Source organism: Carcharhinus amblyrhynchos, chromosome 23, assembly GCF_965287045.1.
Source record: "Carcharhinus amblyrhynchos chromosome 23, sCarAmb.v2.hapA, whole genome shotgun sequence".
Lineage (NCBI taxonomy): Eukaryota > Metazoa > Chordata > Chondrichthyes > Carcharhiniformes > Carcharhinidae > Carcharhinus > Carcharhinus amblyrhynchos.
Window position 1 is genome coordinate 38,976,916 of NC_137346.1, and position 15,165 is coordinate 38,992,080.

The following is a 15,165-nucleotide window of genomic DNA, read 5'->3' on the forward strand; positions in this document are numbered from 1 at the left end:
GGTCGTGCCTCACAAACCTTATTGAGTTCTCTGAGAAGGCGACCAAAGAGGTGGATGAGGGTAAAGCAGTTGATGTGGTGTATATGGATTTCAGTAAGGTGTTTGATAAGGTTCCCCACGGTAAACTATTGCAGAAGGAACGAAGGCATGGGATTGAGGGTGATTTGGCGGTTTGGATCAGGAATTGGCTAGCTGCAAGAAACAGAGGGTGGTGGTTGATGGGAAATGTTCATCCTGGAGTTCAGTTACTAGTGGTGTACCACAGGGATCTGTTTTGGGGCCACTGCTGTTTGTCATTTTATAAATGATCCGGATGAGGGGCGTAGAAGGATGGGTTAGTAAATTTGCAGATGACACTAAAGTCGGTGGAGTTGTGGACAGTGCGGAAGGATGTTGCAGGTTACAGAGGGACATAGATAAGCTGCAGAGCTGGGCTGTCTCGGTGTCCATGTGCATAGATCCCTGAAAATTGGCACCCAGGTTGACAGGGTTGTTAAGATGTACAGTGTGTTAGCTTTTATTGGTAGAGAGATTGAGTTTAGGAACCATGATGCAGCTGTACAAAACTCTGGTGCGGCTGCACTTGGAGTATTGCGTACAGTTCTGGTTGACGCATTATAGGAAGGATGTGGAAGTGTTGGAAAGGGTGCAGAGGAGATTTACCAGGATGTTGTCTCGTATGGTGGGAAGATCTTATGAGGAAAGGCTGAGGGACTTGAGACTGTTTTCGTTAGAGAGAAGAAGGTTAAGTGGTAACTTAATAGAGGTATATAAGATGAATAGAGGATTAGATAGGATGGAGATGGTTAACATGAGAGGACACAGCTTTAAATTGAGGGGTGATAGATATAGGACAGACGTCAGAGGTAGGTTCTTTACTCAGAGTAGTAAGAGCGTGGAATGCCCTGCCTGCAACAGTAGTGGATTCACCAACATTAAGGGCATTTAAATGGTCATTGGTTAAACATATGAACGATATCGGAATAGTGTAGGTTTAGATTGGTTTCACAGGCCGATGCAACATCGAGGGCCGAAGGGCCTGTACTGCGGTGTAATGTTCTATGTTCTAAAGGGTTGTCTCTTTACTCCGAGACTATGGCCTGGGATCCTAGTCTCATCTACTAATGGAAACATCTTCCCCATGTCCACCCAATCCAGGCTTTTCAGTATTTTGTAAGTTTCAATGAGATTTCCCCAACTCCATCGAGTACAGACCCAGAGTGCCAGAATATTGAAAGGGACAATGATTTCTTGTGAGCCATTTAACCAGGTCTGACAAAACTTGTAGATATTGTATTGGCTTTCTATGTGAGCAGCCATGCATAGTGATCATTTTATTGTAGGATTGAACCCATTTCACTCTATCCTCTGGCCAGAGAACTGGAACCCTTTAAGCTAATTGCTGAAAGTATTGCTTGTGTATGTACACTGACTCAATTTCTTACTTGTTCTGTCCAGTTCCAATTTAATGACAACACTTAAGAACTCTTTTGCCAGCCCTTGGCCCAGGAATAGCTTAACCAGGTTGGTTGCGACCTCTTGCCGGTTTTCAGCAGTCGTGACCTCATCGATCAGTGCCAGCAGGTTCCACTTTCCACCCTGGAGGGGAACAGAATATCATCGTTACCGAGCACACCTTGTAGAGCAAGTGCAGATATCCAACAACTTGGTTAACGAACGCAACAAATCATTTTTAAATACTTGCTTGTAGTTAGAATTGTGGATGGGGGCCGTGGCAAAGGTTAATATGTCGAGATATAAGAGGGAATGGCTGACTAGTTAGGGGTGAATGCTGTGGATTACGGAATTGGATTGATGGCCTAGATGTGTTCTATTTGGCTCTTTGAGGTACAGGTCGGCACGGGTGGTACAGTGGTGAGCACTGCTGCCTCACAGCGCCAGGGACCCAGGTTCAATTCCGACCTCAGGTCATTGTCTGTGTGGAGTTTGCATGTTCTCCCCGTGTCTACGTGGGTTTCCTCTGAGTGCTCCGGTTTCCTCCCACAGTCCAAAGATGTGCAGGTTAGGTTGACTGCCTATGATAAATAACCCGAGTGTCAGGGAGATTAGCAGGGTAAATATGAGGGATTATGGAAATAGGGCTTGGGTTGGATCATAGTTGGTGCAGACTCGATGGGCTGAATGTCCCTGTAGGGGTTCTATGAATTCTTTCATTCCTTCCTGGGATGTGATTATTGCATTTGTTGTCCATCCCTAATTGCCCTTGTGGAGGTGCTAGTGAGCTGCTGTCTTGAACCATGTAATAACTTCAAAGGCGGCTCGTGGCTTCACATTATGAAGGGTTTATTACCAACAATATTTATATACGTACAAACAAGAGTCTGGCAGAGCTGCAGCACATGCTTCTCCCCCCTGGCTCCAGCGGAGGTCCCTCCCCAAACCCTTGAACCGACTGTCTTAGCTTCCCACGTTGACTCGCCATAAAACCTGGCCCGATCACATGGCTCTCAGGAATGGCCCCTTTAAAGGGGCCACACTACCACAACCTGCTGTAGTCCATGTGATGTTAGGGTGGGGGTTCCAGGATTTTGACCTAGCGACAGTGGAGGAACGGCGAGATATTCCCAAGTCAGGATGGTGTGTGGTTTGGAGGGCAAATTACAGCGATGGTGTTTTCATGTACCTGCTGCCTTTATCCTTCTAGGCGGTAGAGGGCACAGGTTTGAAAGATGCTGTTGTAGGTGCCTTGGTGAGTTGCTGCAGTGCATCTTGTAGATGGCTCAATCTTCCCAATTTTGGCTCTAGCCCCCGTATGTTAGTCAGGGGGACTTTGCAGGGTCGCCAGGGCTGTGTTTGCCACTGTCATTTCTGATGTCTAGGTCAATGCTGAATGGTCCATCTGGTTCCATTCCTTTTAGATTTTGTAGCAGTTTGATGCCACTTGAGTGACATGCACCCCCCGCCCCCATTCCCTGCCATTTCAGTGGGGCAGTTAAATGTCAGCCACAGTGCTGTGTCTCTGGAGTCATGTGTAGGCCAGACCGAGTAGGGATGGCAGATTTCCTTCCCTTAACCAGATGGGTTTTTAACGACAATTATTTTGCGGTTACCGTTTCTGAGACTAGCTTTTAATTCTGAGATATTATTCATTGAATTTAAATTCCACCAGATACCACGGTGGGATTTGAACATGAATCTAGGGGTCTCTAAATTACTGGTCCAGTAACGTTACCACTGTGCCATCGTCTCCTCAAAACCTCCCTCCGTCTTTCAGCCTTTGAGTCTCAGAGGGCTGTGTAAACTGTTCAAATGTCATTCCCCAGCAGCTCACTAACTCCCAACAATAGTTGACTGGAGAATATTTCATAGAATCCCCACAGTGGAGAAGGAGGCCCTTTGGCCCATTGAATCTACTTGACTCTTCAAAAGGACATCTTACCGAGGTCCGCCCATCACCCCCCTGCTCTATCGTCACAACCCCATGCATTTCCTATGGCCAATCCACTCAACCTGCACATCTTGGGACACTAAGGGGTAATTTCCCATGTCTAAGGCATAATGCAAATTATAACTGCATATATGCAAAACACCCACGATTATTTTTATGGTATGTTCTCTTCATTTTTTTCCTCAATTCTCCCTTTGTACATTTTGTTCTTTTCCTCTTGTTCTTTGTCCACCTGGTCTAAGAGATAGAGCTTTCCAATGTTCCCATCATCTTTTCCCTTTCTGCCCACAGGAATTCTTTGTAATCCCCGTACAGACTCCCTTCTCGTTTGCTTCTTGTGTCTATTGTTAATCACCTGACAGTCTCATTCTGCACCAATCACAGTAATACTACCTCAACCTCTCAACAAGATCCTCTCAGCACCATTTTGAACTTAACTCAACAATGGTTTTCATTTTACTTTCACAAAGTCACGTCCACCCGAGTGAGCCAATGTACGTAATTCAATGTCGACACGTGGACAGTATCCTCAGAGCTCCCTGTCTCTGCTCTCACAGCTTATGGTGTCATCTGTATCCTTTGAATAAATTACAGCTTCATTACTCACTCCTGCTGCTTCCTGAATCCTGTGGAAAGGCTCTGGACTCGAGCATCAACTTCACACTGAAGCACCCCATGGAGACACAAATTCTGCTCATCAATGAACGAGACGCCAGGAGCCAGCGAGCTTTATACAAGCTTCCCTTTTATAGAGAATATATTACCATTTAGCAGGCAGGCAGCTTCCTCCAGTTGTCGAGTGGGAAAAGAGACAGCAGCTCACTCACTCCAACAATAGCTGACTGGAGAATATTCCGTGGAATCCCCACAGTGCAGAAGGAGGCCTACTGAATCCACACGGCCCTACAAAAGAGCATCTTATCGAGGTCCATCCACCACCCCCCTGCCCTATCACCATAGCCTATGGCCAGTACACCTAACCTGCACATCTTTCAGGCTACGGGAGGAAACTGGAGCATCCGGAGGAAACCCATGCAGACACGGGGAGAACGTACAGTCTCCAGATTGTCACCCAAGACTGGAATGGAACCGGGGTCCCTGGTGCTGTGAGGCAGCTGTGCTAACTCCTGTGCTGCCTTGCCGCTGATCCATCGGACAGTAATATCACTGAGGGGCTCTTACAGATGGAAGCCCACTCAACTGGAATACCTTTCTCAATGATGGCACTCGGTTACGGCCAATCAGAAATTCTCAAAATATGAAGCACGTTTTGGGCTGATATTGTGTGTCACATCACTGCATCATCAACATCAAAATGCCTTTCCAAGCTGCAGCTGGATATTTGGACCTACATTAAAATATATTTGCAGTTTTGCCACAATCATATTCCAGGCAGTACCTGGGAAAGACCATTCCTTGTAGGGGATGCAAAAAAGTTCTTAAATCCTAACAACAAGAGTTGATGGACAATGGTCAACATGATATGATGGTGGGGACCCTGGATGTGGCATCAATGTAATCACTTAACATTACATGGTAAGCAGAATGTTCCGGATTTTTTTCTCAGAGTGCTTTTCCAGGCAGGAAAAGCAGTGTGCAGTCCGTCGACTGCGCTTCCAGCCTCTCCCACTGAATCTCTTTAACACTTGGAAAATAAATTCCAGAGGCAGGTCACAGAGCCTGTCCCACCAACATTCTCACTTCCAAGAAACATAAAAAATTTTTAAAAAGGACGACCCCCCCCCTCCCCCACACACTCCAATGGGCAGGGGACCCGTGAACACGTCCCCTCTGACTCCCACCCGTGAGCACGTCCCCTCCGACACCCACCCGTGAACACGTCCCCTCCCACACCCACCCGTGAACACGTCCCCCTCCCACGCCCACCCATGAGCACGTCCCCCTCCCACGCCCACCCGTGAACACGTCCCCTCCAACACCCACCCGTGAACACGTCCCCCTCCCACGCCCAACCGTGAACACGTCCCCTCCAACACCCACCCGTGAACACGTCCCCTCCAACACCCACCCGTGAACACGTCCCCCTCCCACGCCCACCCGTGAACACGTCCCCCTCCCACGCCCAACCGTGAACACGTCCCCTCCAACACCCACCCGTGAACACGTCCCCCTCCCACGCCCACCCGTGAACACGTCCCCCTCCCACGCCCACCCGTGAACACGTCCCCCTCCCACGCCCACCCGTGAGCACGTCCCCCTCCCACGCCCGCCCGTGAGCACGTCCCCCTCCCACGCCCACCCGTGAACACGTCCCCCTCCAACACCCACCCGTGAACACGTCCCCCTCCAACTCCCACCCGTGAACACGTCCCCCTCCAACACTCACCGTGAACACGTCCCCCTCCAACTCCCACCCGTGAACACGTCCCCCTCCAACTCCCACCCGTGAACACGTCCCCCTCCAACTCCCACCCGTGAACACGTCCCCCTCCAACTCCCACCCGTGAACACGTCCCCCTCCAACTCCCACCCGTGAGCACGTCCCCCTCCGACTCCCACCCGTGAACACGTCCCCCTCCGACTCCCACCCGTGAACACGTCCCCCTCCAACTCCCACCCGTGAGCACGTCCCCCTCCGACTCCCACCCGTCAACACGTCCCCCTCCGACTCCCACCCGTGAACACGTCCCCCTCCAACACCCACCCGTGAACACGTCCCCCTCCAACACCCACCCGTGAACACGTCCCCCTCCAACTCCCACCCGTGAACACGTCCCCCTCCAACTCCCACCCGTGAACACGTCCCCCTCCAACACTCACCCGTGAACACGTCCCCCTCCAACTCCCACCCGTGAACACGTCCCCCTCCAACACCCACCCGTGAGCACGTCCCCCTCCAACACCCACCCGTGAACACGTCCCCCTCCAACTCCCACCCGTGAACACGTCCCCCTCCAACTCCCACCCGTGAACACGTCCCCCTCCAACACCCACCCGTGAACACGTCCCCCTCCAACTCCCACCCGTGAACACGTCCCCCTCCAACTCCCACCCGTGAACACGTCCCCCTCCAACTCCCACCCGTGAACACGTCCCCCTCCAACTCCCACCCGTGAACACGTCCCCCTCCAACTCCCACCCGTGAACACGTCCCCCTCCAACTCCCACCCGTGAACACGTCCCCCTCCAACTCCCACCCGTGAACACGTCCCCCTCCAACTCCCACCCGTGAACACGTCCCCCTCCAACTCCCACCCGTGAACACGTCCCCCTCCAACTCCCACCCGTCAACACGTCCCCCTCCAACTCCCACCCGTGAACACGTCCCCCTCCAACTCCCACCCGTGAACACGTCCCCCTCCAACTCCCACCCGTCAACACGTCCCCCTCCAACTCCCACCCGTGAACACGTCCCCCTCCAACTCCCACCCGTGAACACGTCCCCCTCCAACTCCCACCCGTGAACACGTCCCCCTCCAACTCCCACCCGTGAACACGTCCCCCTCCAACACCCACCCGTGAACACGTCCCCCTCCAACTCCCACCCGTGAACACGTCCCCCTCCAACACCCACCCGTGAACACGTCCCCCTCCAACACCCACCCGTGAACACGTCCCCCTCCAACTCCCACCCGTGAACACGTCCCCCTCCAACACCCACCCGTGAACACGTCCCCCTCCAACTCCCACCCGTGAACACGTCCCCCTCCAACACCCACCCGTGAACACGTCCCCCTCCAACACCCACCCGTGAACACGTCCCCCTCCAACACCCACCCGTGAACACGTCCCCCTCCAACTCCCACCCGTGAACACGTCCCCCTCCAACACCCACCCGTGAACACGTCCCCCTCCAACACCCACCCGTGAACACGTCCCCCTCCAACACCCACCCGTGAACACGTCCCCCTCCAACTCCCACCCGTGAACACGTCCCCCTCCAACTCCCACCCGTGAACACGTCCCCCTCCAACTCCCACCCGTGAGCACGTCCCCCTCCAACACCCACCCGTGAACACGTCCCCCTCCAACTCCCACCCGTGAACACGTCCCCCTCCAACACTCACCCGTGAACACGTCCCCCTCCGACTCCCACCCGTGAACACGTCCCCCTCCAACACCCACCCGTGAACACGTCCCCCTCCAACTCCCACCCGTGAACACGTCCCCCTCCAACTCCCACCCGTGAGCACGTCCCCCTCCAACACTCACCTGTGAACACGTCCCCCTCCAACACCCACCCGTGAACACGTCCCCCTCCAACACCCACCCGTGAACACGTCCCCCTCCAACTCCCACCCGTGAACACGTCCCCCTCCAACTCCCACCCGTGAGCACGTCCCCCTCCAACACCCACCCGTGAACACGTCCCCCTCCAACTCCCACCCGTGAACACGTCCCCCTCCAACTCCCACCCGTGAACACGTCCCCCTCCAACACCCACCCGTGAACACGTCCCCCTCCAACTCCCACCCGTGAACACGTCCCCCTCCAACTCCCACCCGTGAGCACGTCCCCCTCCAACACCCACCCGTGAACACGTCCCCCTCCAACACCCACCCGTGAACACGTCCCCCTCCAACTCCAAACACACCCAGTGGAAGGTCTCCCCAGGCACTGCCTCCTGACACAGTCCCAAGTTATCCAGGTTACTAATAGAGCATGACCCTCTCCCCGGGGTGGGGTGGGGGGGTGTGTCCTTACCTATGCACCCTCTGTGAGGAACCCTTCACCAGCTTCCTGGTTTAGAAAAGCTGTTGTAAGCCCTGTGCTACCACGCTGGGTGGGGGAGGGCAAGGGTGGTGGGCTGGAAATCGCAATGTGGGGGGAATAATAGAGCAGGGAAACCCATTACAAAAGTCGTTTTGGATCTCCTGCTGGCTTTTCCGCCCTCACTGCCAATCCCACAGGGGTGGAAAATCCTGACCATTGTTTCCACTTGTGTGCAATATTAGAATCCCAGCACAATGCTACAGGAAGATACACTTGAATATAAGTCTACATATTCAACTGGATCTAGACACTTTCTAAACTATTAAAGATTGGCTTGATACTGGATTGATGTGATACGTGACTGGCGCGGCTCTCACTTCTGAATCAGTGGACAAATGGATCCTGTGATCTTGAGGGGAATTGCTTGATAGAGCAGACGCAGCACGGTTTCGTTAAGGGGAAGTCATGCCTGACGAATTTATTGGAGTTCTATGAGGATGTGTCTAGGGCGGTGGATAGAGGAGAGCCGGTGGATGTGGTCTTTCTTGATTTTCAGAAGGCGTTTGACAAGGTACCTCACAAGAGGTTATTGCAGAAGGTCAGGGGGCATGGAGTTGGGGGTAGGGTGTTAGCGTGGATAGAGGATTGGTTGTCAAATAGGAGGCAGAGAGTGGGGGTTAATGGGTGCTATTCGGATTGGCGGTTGGTGACGAGTGGAGTGCCTCAGGGGTCGGTGCTGGGGCCTCAGCTATTTACCATTTATATAGATGATCTGGAGGAGGGAACCGAGTGTATAGTGTCGAAATTTGCTGATGACACCAAGATTGGTGGAACGGCAAATTGCGCAGAGGGTGTGGAGAGTCTGCAGAAGGATCTAGATAGGCTGGGCGAATGGGCCAGGAAATGGCAAATGGAATTTAATGTTGGCAAGTGCGAGGTGGTCCACTTTGGTAGGAATAATGGTAGGAAGGACTATTACTTACGTGGCGAAAAACTGCAGCAGGCGACGGTGCAGAGGGACCTCGGGGTCCTTGTGCATGAGTCGCAAAAACCCAGCTTGCAGGTGCAGCAGGTGGTCAGGAAGGCGAATGGGATGCTGGCCTTCATAGCGAGGGGGATTGAATATAAAAGTAGGGAGGTCTTGCTGCGGCTGTATAGGGCATTGGTGAGGCCGCAGCTGGAGTACTGTGTGTAGTTTTGATCGCCTTACTTACGCAAGGATATTTTGGCCTTGGAGGGAGTGCAGAGGAGGTTTACTAGGCTGATACCGGAGTTGAGGGGGTTGAGCTATGAGGAGAGGCTGAATAAACTAGGCTTGTACTCGTTAGAGTTTAGAAGAATGAGGGGAGATCTCATTGAGACGTATAAGATGATGAATGGGATGGATAGGATAGAGGTGGAGAGACTCTTCCCGCTCAGAAAGGACAGTAGGACTAGGGGGCACAGCCTCAAGATAAAGGGGGGACGGTTTAGAACGGAGTTGAGGAGGAACTTCTTCACTCAAAGGGTGGTGAATCTCTGGAATTCTCTGCCCGTTGAAGTGGTGGAGGCTGCCTCGCTAAATATTTTTAAGACGCGGGTTGATGGGTTTTTGATAAGCGAGGGGTTTAAGGGTTATGGGGAGAGGGCGGGAATGTGGAACTGAGCCACGACAGATCAGCCATGATCTTATTGAATGGCGGGGCAGGCTCGAAGGGCTAGATGGCCTACTCCTGCTCCTATTTCTTATGTTCTTATGTGATGCTATTTGAAAAGTGGGACATGGTGCCAATGTACACTCATCATTCCTACTTAATCAACATGGACAGTAAAAGGCCCCGTTAACTGGTGAGGGATCTCATTTACTGTGTACCAAGCAGCTGCCACATGTATCTACACAACAGTGATTCATTGCCTGCTTGGGGACCTCCTGCAGATAAGATCAAATATTTTGGAGACACTTGTTCTTTTCTGTTTTAACATATTGGGAGTTTCAGTCAGATGGAGGGAAACGTTTCCTGAATAATGTTGACTATACTCAATAGTCCCTATCAACAGATCATTGGTTGTATTCTGAGTCTTTTCAAATGGTCCCAACTCATGTTAAACCCTGGAAACTGGCTGCTATTGCAGAGGCTTCGTTACCTATCATCTTACCTTCTCCATCCACTGTCACCCTGTGACCCTCACTCAAACTTCTTCTGAACCTGTCACATGGTAATACTGCCAGATAAAATACACTGGCACAATTAGTAATCCGTGGAAAATCTACTCTCGGATTTGAAATAATGATTAGACGAGACTCAGTAACTGGTTCAATCCCTAGGATAAATGGTGAGACCAAGTAACTTAATGTTGAAGGAGCTCTTTATAAATGGATTAGGGGTCGTGGACCCTGCACCAAAATTAAAACGCTAACTCCAGTAATCAGTAACAGCGAGTGTGGTGACCAGGCGATTTTCACCAGTTACCATTCATTACAGTGTTAATGGAAGTCTACTTGTGATGCTAATAAATAAACTTTAAACAGAGCCAATATGGTCTAAAACAGCAGGGATGTACTTTTGTATAAGGCTCTTGTCAGACCCCATTTGGAACAATTGTGAGCAGTTTTGGGCCCCATATCTAAGGAAGGATGTGCTGACCTAGAAAAGGATCCAGAGGAGGTTCACAAGAACGATCCCTGGAATAGAGAGCTTGTTGTGCAAGGAATGGTCAAGGACTCTGGGTCCGTTGGTGTTTAGGAGGATGAGGGGGGATCTTATTGAAACTTACAGGATACTGTGAGGCCTGGATAGAGTGGATGTGGAGAGGATGTTTCCGCTTGTAGGAAAAACTAGAACCAGAGGGCACAACCTCAGGCTAAAGGGACGATCCTTTAAAACAGAGATGAGGGGGAATTTCTTCAGCCAGAGAGGGGTGAACCTGTGGAACACTTTGCCGCAGAAGGCTGTGGAAGCCAGGTCATCGAGTGTCTTTAAGACAGAGATAAGATAGGTTCTTGATCAATAAGGGGATCGGGGTTATGGGGAAAAGGTAGGAGAATGGGGATGAGAACAAAATCAACCATGATTGAATGATGGAGCAGAGTCGATGGGCCAAATGGTCTAATTCTGCTCCTATGTCTTATGGTATTACGTTTTTATTTTCTCCCCAAAATGTCTATAATTCTATATTCTCTCTTCTCCCTTAGAGATTGTTCGTCCGTTCGTTCAGTTGTTTGTCCATCGTCATCGATGAGCACCTTGACACCATTAGTCATTTTGAGGCTGGTCGGGGTGTGTCCGAAGATGACTGATCAGGGCCAATTCGGGCACAGAATGTCCTGGCACATACTGGACAGACTTGTGTAGACACTGTAGTTGTCGCGCTGGTGGCTGTGGACTTGCACAGCTCGCGCTTAAGTTGTGCTTCAGCAATACACCTTGCTTCGTGAGCTTGACAGCCTTTGTGGATGAGGCAGTGCCAGGTAGGGCGGTTTTGTGCCAGCGTTTCCCAGGTGGTCGTGTCAATGTCAAGCGACTTCAGGGAGGCCTTGAGTGTGTCTTTGTAATGTTTCTTCTGCCCCCCATGCGAGCGTTTTCCAGCAGAGAGTTCCCCAAAAAGAAGCTGTTTGGGTTTGCGCTCGTCTGACGTACGGATGACATGACCTGCCCACCGGGTCTGCGCTCTCATCAGCAGTGTGTGGACTGATGGTAGACTTGTTCTAGAGAGAACTTCAGTGTCTGGTACTTTGTCTTTCCATCTGATGTGTAATATTCTGCGAAGACAAGTCATATGGAAATGATTGAGCTGTCTTGCATGCCTTCGATACACAGTCCGCGTTTCACAGGCATACAGGAGGGTAGTGAGTACCACGGCGCTGTAGACCTTCAGTTTTGTTGCTGGGCTGATTCCTCGACGTTCCCATACAGTGGAGCGCAGTCTACCGAAAGCAGAACTTGCCTTTGCTATTCTGCCGTTAACTTCTGCATCAATAGTCACTGCTTGGGAGAGGGTGCCGCCAAGATAAGTGAACTGGTCCACTGCCTGTGGTTTCTGCCCCTTGATTGTGATTATGGGTTCTGTGTACGGTACATGAGGAGCAGGCTGGTGCATGACTTCAGTCTTTTTAATGTTGATGGTGAGTCCAAAATTGTCACAAGCCGTGGAAAATTTGTCTGTACTGACTTGCATCTCTGGCTCTGAGCCAGTAGTCATGATGTGGGTATGTGGGTCAGACTTTTTCTGAGCCAGTATACAGGGCACAGTCATTGGCAAAGAGGAAGTCTCTCAGAACAGTCTCCTTCACTTTGGTAATAGCTTGAAGTCTCCGCAGGTTGAAAAGCTTCCCATCCACTCTGTACTTGAGGCTGATTCCAGCGACACTGTCCTGGAAGGCATCATTCAGCGTGGCAGTAAACATCATGCTGAACAGTGTGAGTGCGAGCACACAGCCCTGTTTGACGCCATTGGAAATGCCTCAGAGGATTCTTTGCCATCCAGTACTCTGGCCATCACAGAACTGGCGTACCATCTGAATGAATCTGGGGAGGCAGCCAAACTTTGACATGATCCTCCACAGGCCTTGTCGGCTTACAGTGTCGAAAGCTTTCGCGAGGTCAACAAAGGTTGTGTAGAGCTCGCGATTCTGCTCCCGACACTTCGCCTGAAGTTGGCACGCAGCAAAAATCATGTCAGGAATCCCACAACCTTTGTGGAAGCCACACTGTGACTCTGGAAGCAGGCCCAGCTCCAGATGGGTGACCAGACAATTTAGCAGGACTCTTGCGAGGGTTTTTCCGGTGATGGAGAGCAGCGAGATTCCTCGGTGGTTGTCGCATACTTGCCGATTGCCCTTCCTCTTGTAGAGGTGTACAATGGCAGCATCTTTACGTTCCTGAGGAATGGATCCTTGCTTCCAAAAGGACAGGAACAACTTGGTGAGCTTCTTGATAAGTACAGGACCAGCAGCTTTGTAGATCTCTGCGGGTATGGCATCTGCCCCTGGGGCTTTGCCACTGGATAGCTGGCTGACAGCTTTCATGACTTTGGCTACTTCTGGTGGGTCATCCATGGCGCTGTTGATATCAACCTGAGGAATCCTGTCTATTGCCTCATTGTTAATAGATGACGGTCGATTGAGGATGGCTTCAAAGTGTTCAGCCCATCTCTGCAGGAACTGAGCCCTCTCTGTAATGAGAGTTGTACCATCTGTACTCAGGAGGAGGGAGCTCCCGAGAGATTGAGGTCCGTAGAGAGTGTCCTCAGCACCATATATGGCCTTGGTCACTCTGAGATCCTGCCTGTCTTTTCTCCTGACAATGACATAGTCGATAAGATGCCAATGCTTAGAGCGTGGGTGCATCCAGGAGGTCTTGTTACAGATAGGCAGACTCACATCTCCTCCAAACACATCCCCCCCAAACACACTCCCCCTCATGTCCCCCCCAAACACACTCCCCCTCAAACACACCCCCCCTCACGTCCCCCCCAAACACACTCCCCCTCACGTCCCCCCCAAACACACTCCCCCTCACGTCCCCCCCAAACACACCCCCCCTCACGTCCCCCCCAAACACACTCCCCCTCACGTCCCCCCCAAACACACTCCCCCTCATGTCCCCCCCAAACACACTCCCCCTCACGTCCCCCCCAAACACACTCCCCCTCACGTCCCCCCCAAACACACTCCCCCTCACGTCCCCCCCAAACACACTCCCCCTCACGTCCCCCGCAAACACACTCCCCCTCACGTCCCCCCAAACACACTCCCCCTCACGTCCCCCCCAAACACACTCCCCCTCACATCCCCCATAAACCTCCTCGCCAGAAATAATTGCAATTCTTAAGATGCAAAAGATGTCCTTTTGCACTGAAGTTTATAAATTGTTATACAATTAGTCCTATTTGAAAATAACTGGCATGTTACTGTAAACGTCAGATGTCATTAATGTGAAACAAGTTCAGCAACATTATTGACTATTCTGTAACTGTCTGGAAAGTCTCAATGGATCCCCAGGGATTTGGGGGAATCCCAGTCTGAGAACCACATCCCGGTTTCAGGGTAAATCCTAAGGTTCAGTTTCATTTAACGAATCACTGGCTACTTTCTTACTCGGGATCACTCGATCCAACAATCTGATTAAACCCAGTCTGAAAAGTCACTGATAGGCTCAACACTGAATGATCCTCATTTTAGACTGAACTTCACTCAAATCAGAGGAAATGTACTAAAACCCGGGGTGGGATTTTCTGGTAGCGCTCGCCCCCAAAAGCAGAAAATCCCACTCGAGGTCACTGGACTTTTGCAATGGTCAGCCCCTCACCTGGCACGGTGGCACAGTGGTTAGCACGGCTGCCTCACAGTGCCAGGGACCTGAGTTCAATTCCCAGTTTGGGTCACTGTCTGTGTGGGGTCTGCACGTTCTCCCCGTGTCTGCGTGGGTTTCCTCCGGATGCTCAGGTTTCCCCTCAAAGATGTACGGGTTAGGCTGATTAGCCGTGATAAATTGCCCCTTAGTGTCAGGGGCTAGCAGAGTAAATGCATGGGTTTACGGGGATAGGGCCTGGGTGGGATTGTGGTCAGTGCAGGCCTGATGGGCCGAATGGCCTCCTTCTGCACCGTAGGATTCCATGATTCTATGGTCCCCGTGGCGGCCGGGATGGGAAAACTCCCCCCTCGGAGTCTGAGGCGACCACTACTAAATTAATGGCAGGGGGCTGGTGCTTTGAGATCAGAGAGAGATTTTGCTGAACTTGCTGACAGAAGAGGGGCAAATCATTGTTGGTGAAAGGAGAAGGTTTGACGGGCCGAATGGCCTCCATTCATTCCGTGCCTGTCGGCTTCTTAGAGCTGGTGCAGGGTTGGTATCAGAATCAGAAACTTCAACCTGGAAACATGCAGACTGGGAGCACCAGGCACTGAACATCCGCAGGATTCCCACCGAGTACGCTGGACCTCCCGGAAACGCGGAAGCCACAGCCAACAACCGGGAGACCCCATTCTCCACCCTCAGAAATTCGAGCCTCTTTGATCTAAAAGTTCCTGACCCCTGCTGGCACAATGAACAAGACGCACACTTCCTGCACGTTGACTTCCCTTGTCTAGTCACTCAGCTGGT

The 15,165-nt window shown here is 51.6% G+C and overlaps 1 protein-coding gene across 1 annotated transcript in view; it reads right to left on the minus strand.

Moving 5' to 3' along the window:
- Positions 1-15,165, minus strand: part of rasa4 (RAS p21 protein activator 4) — a 200,756-nt gene that overhangs the window by 31,345 nt on the left and 154,246 nt on the right. Inside the window, 1 exon segment of the mRNA XM_080210387.1 lies at positions 1,446-1,599. Coding sequence (XP_080066513.1) covers positions 1,446-1,599 — 154 coding nt within the window.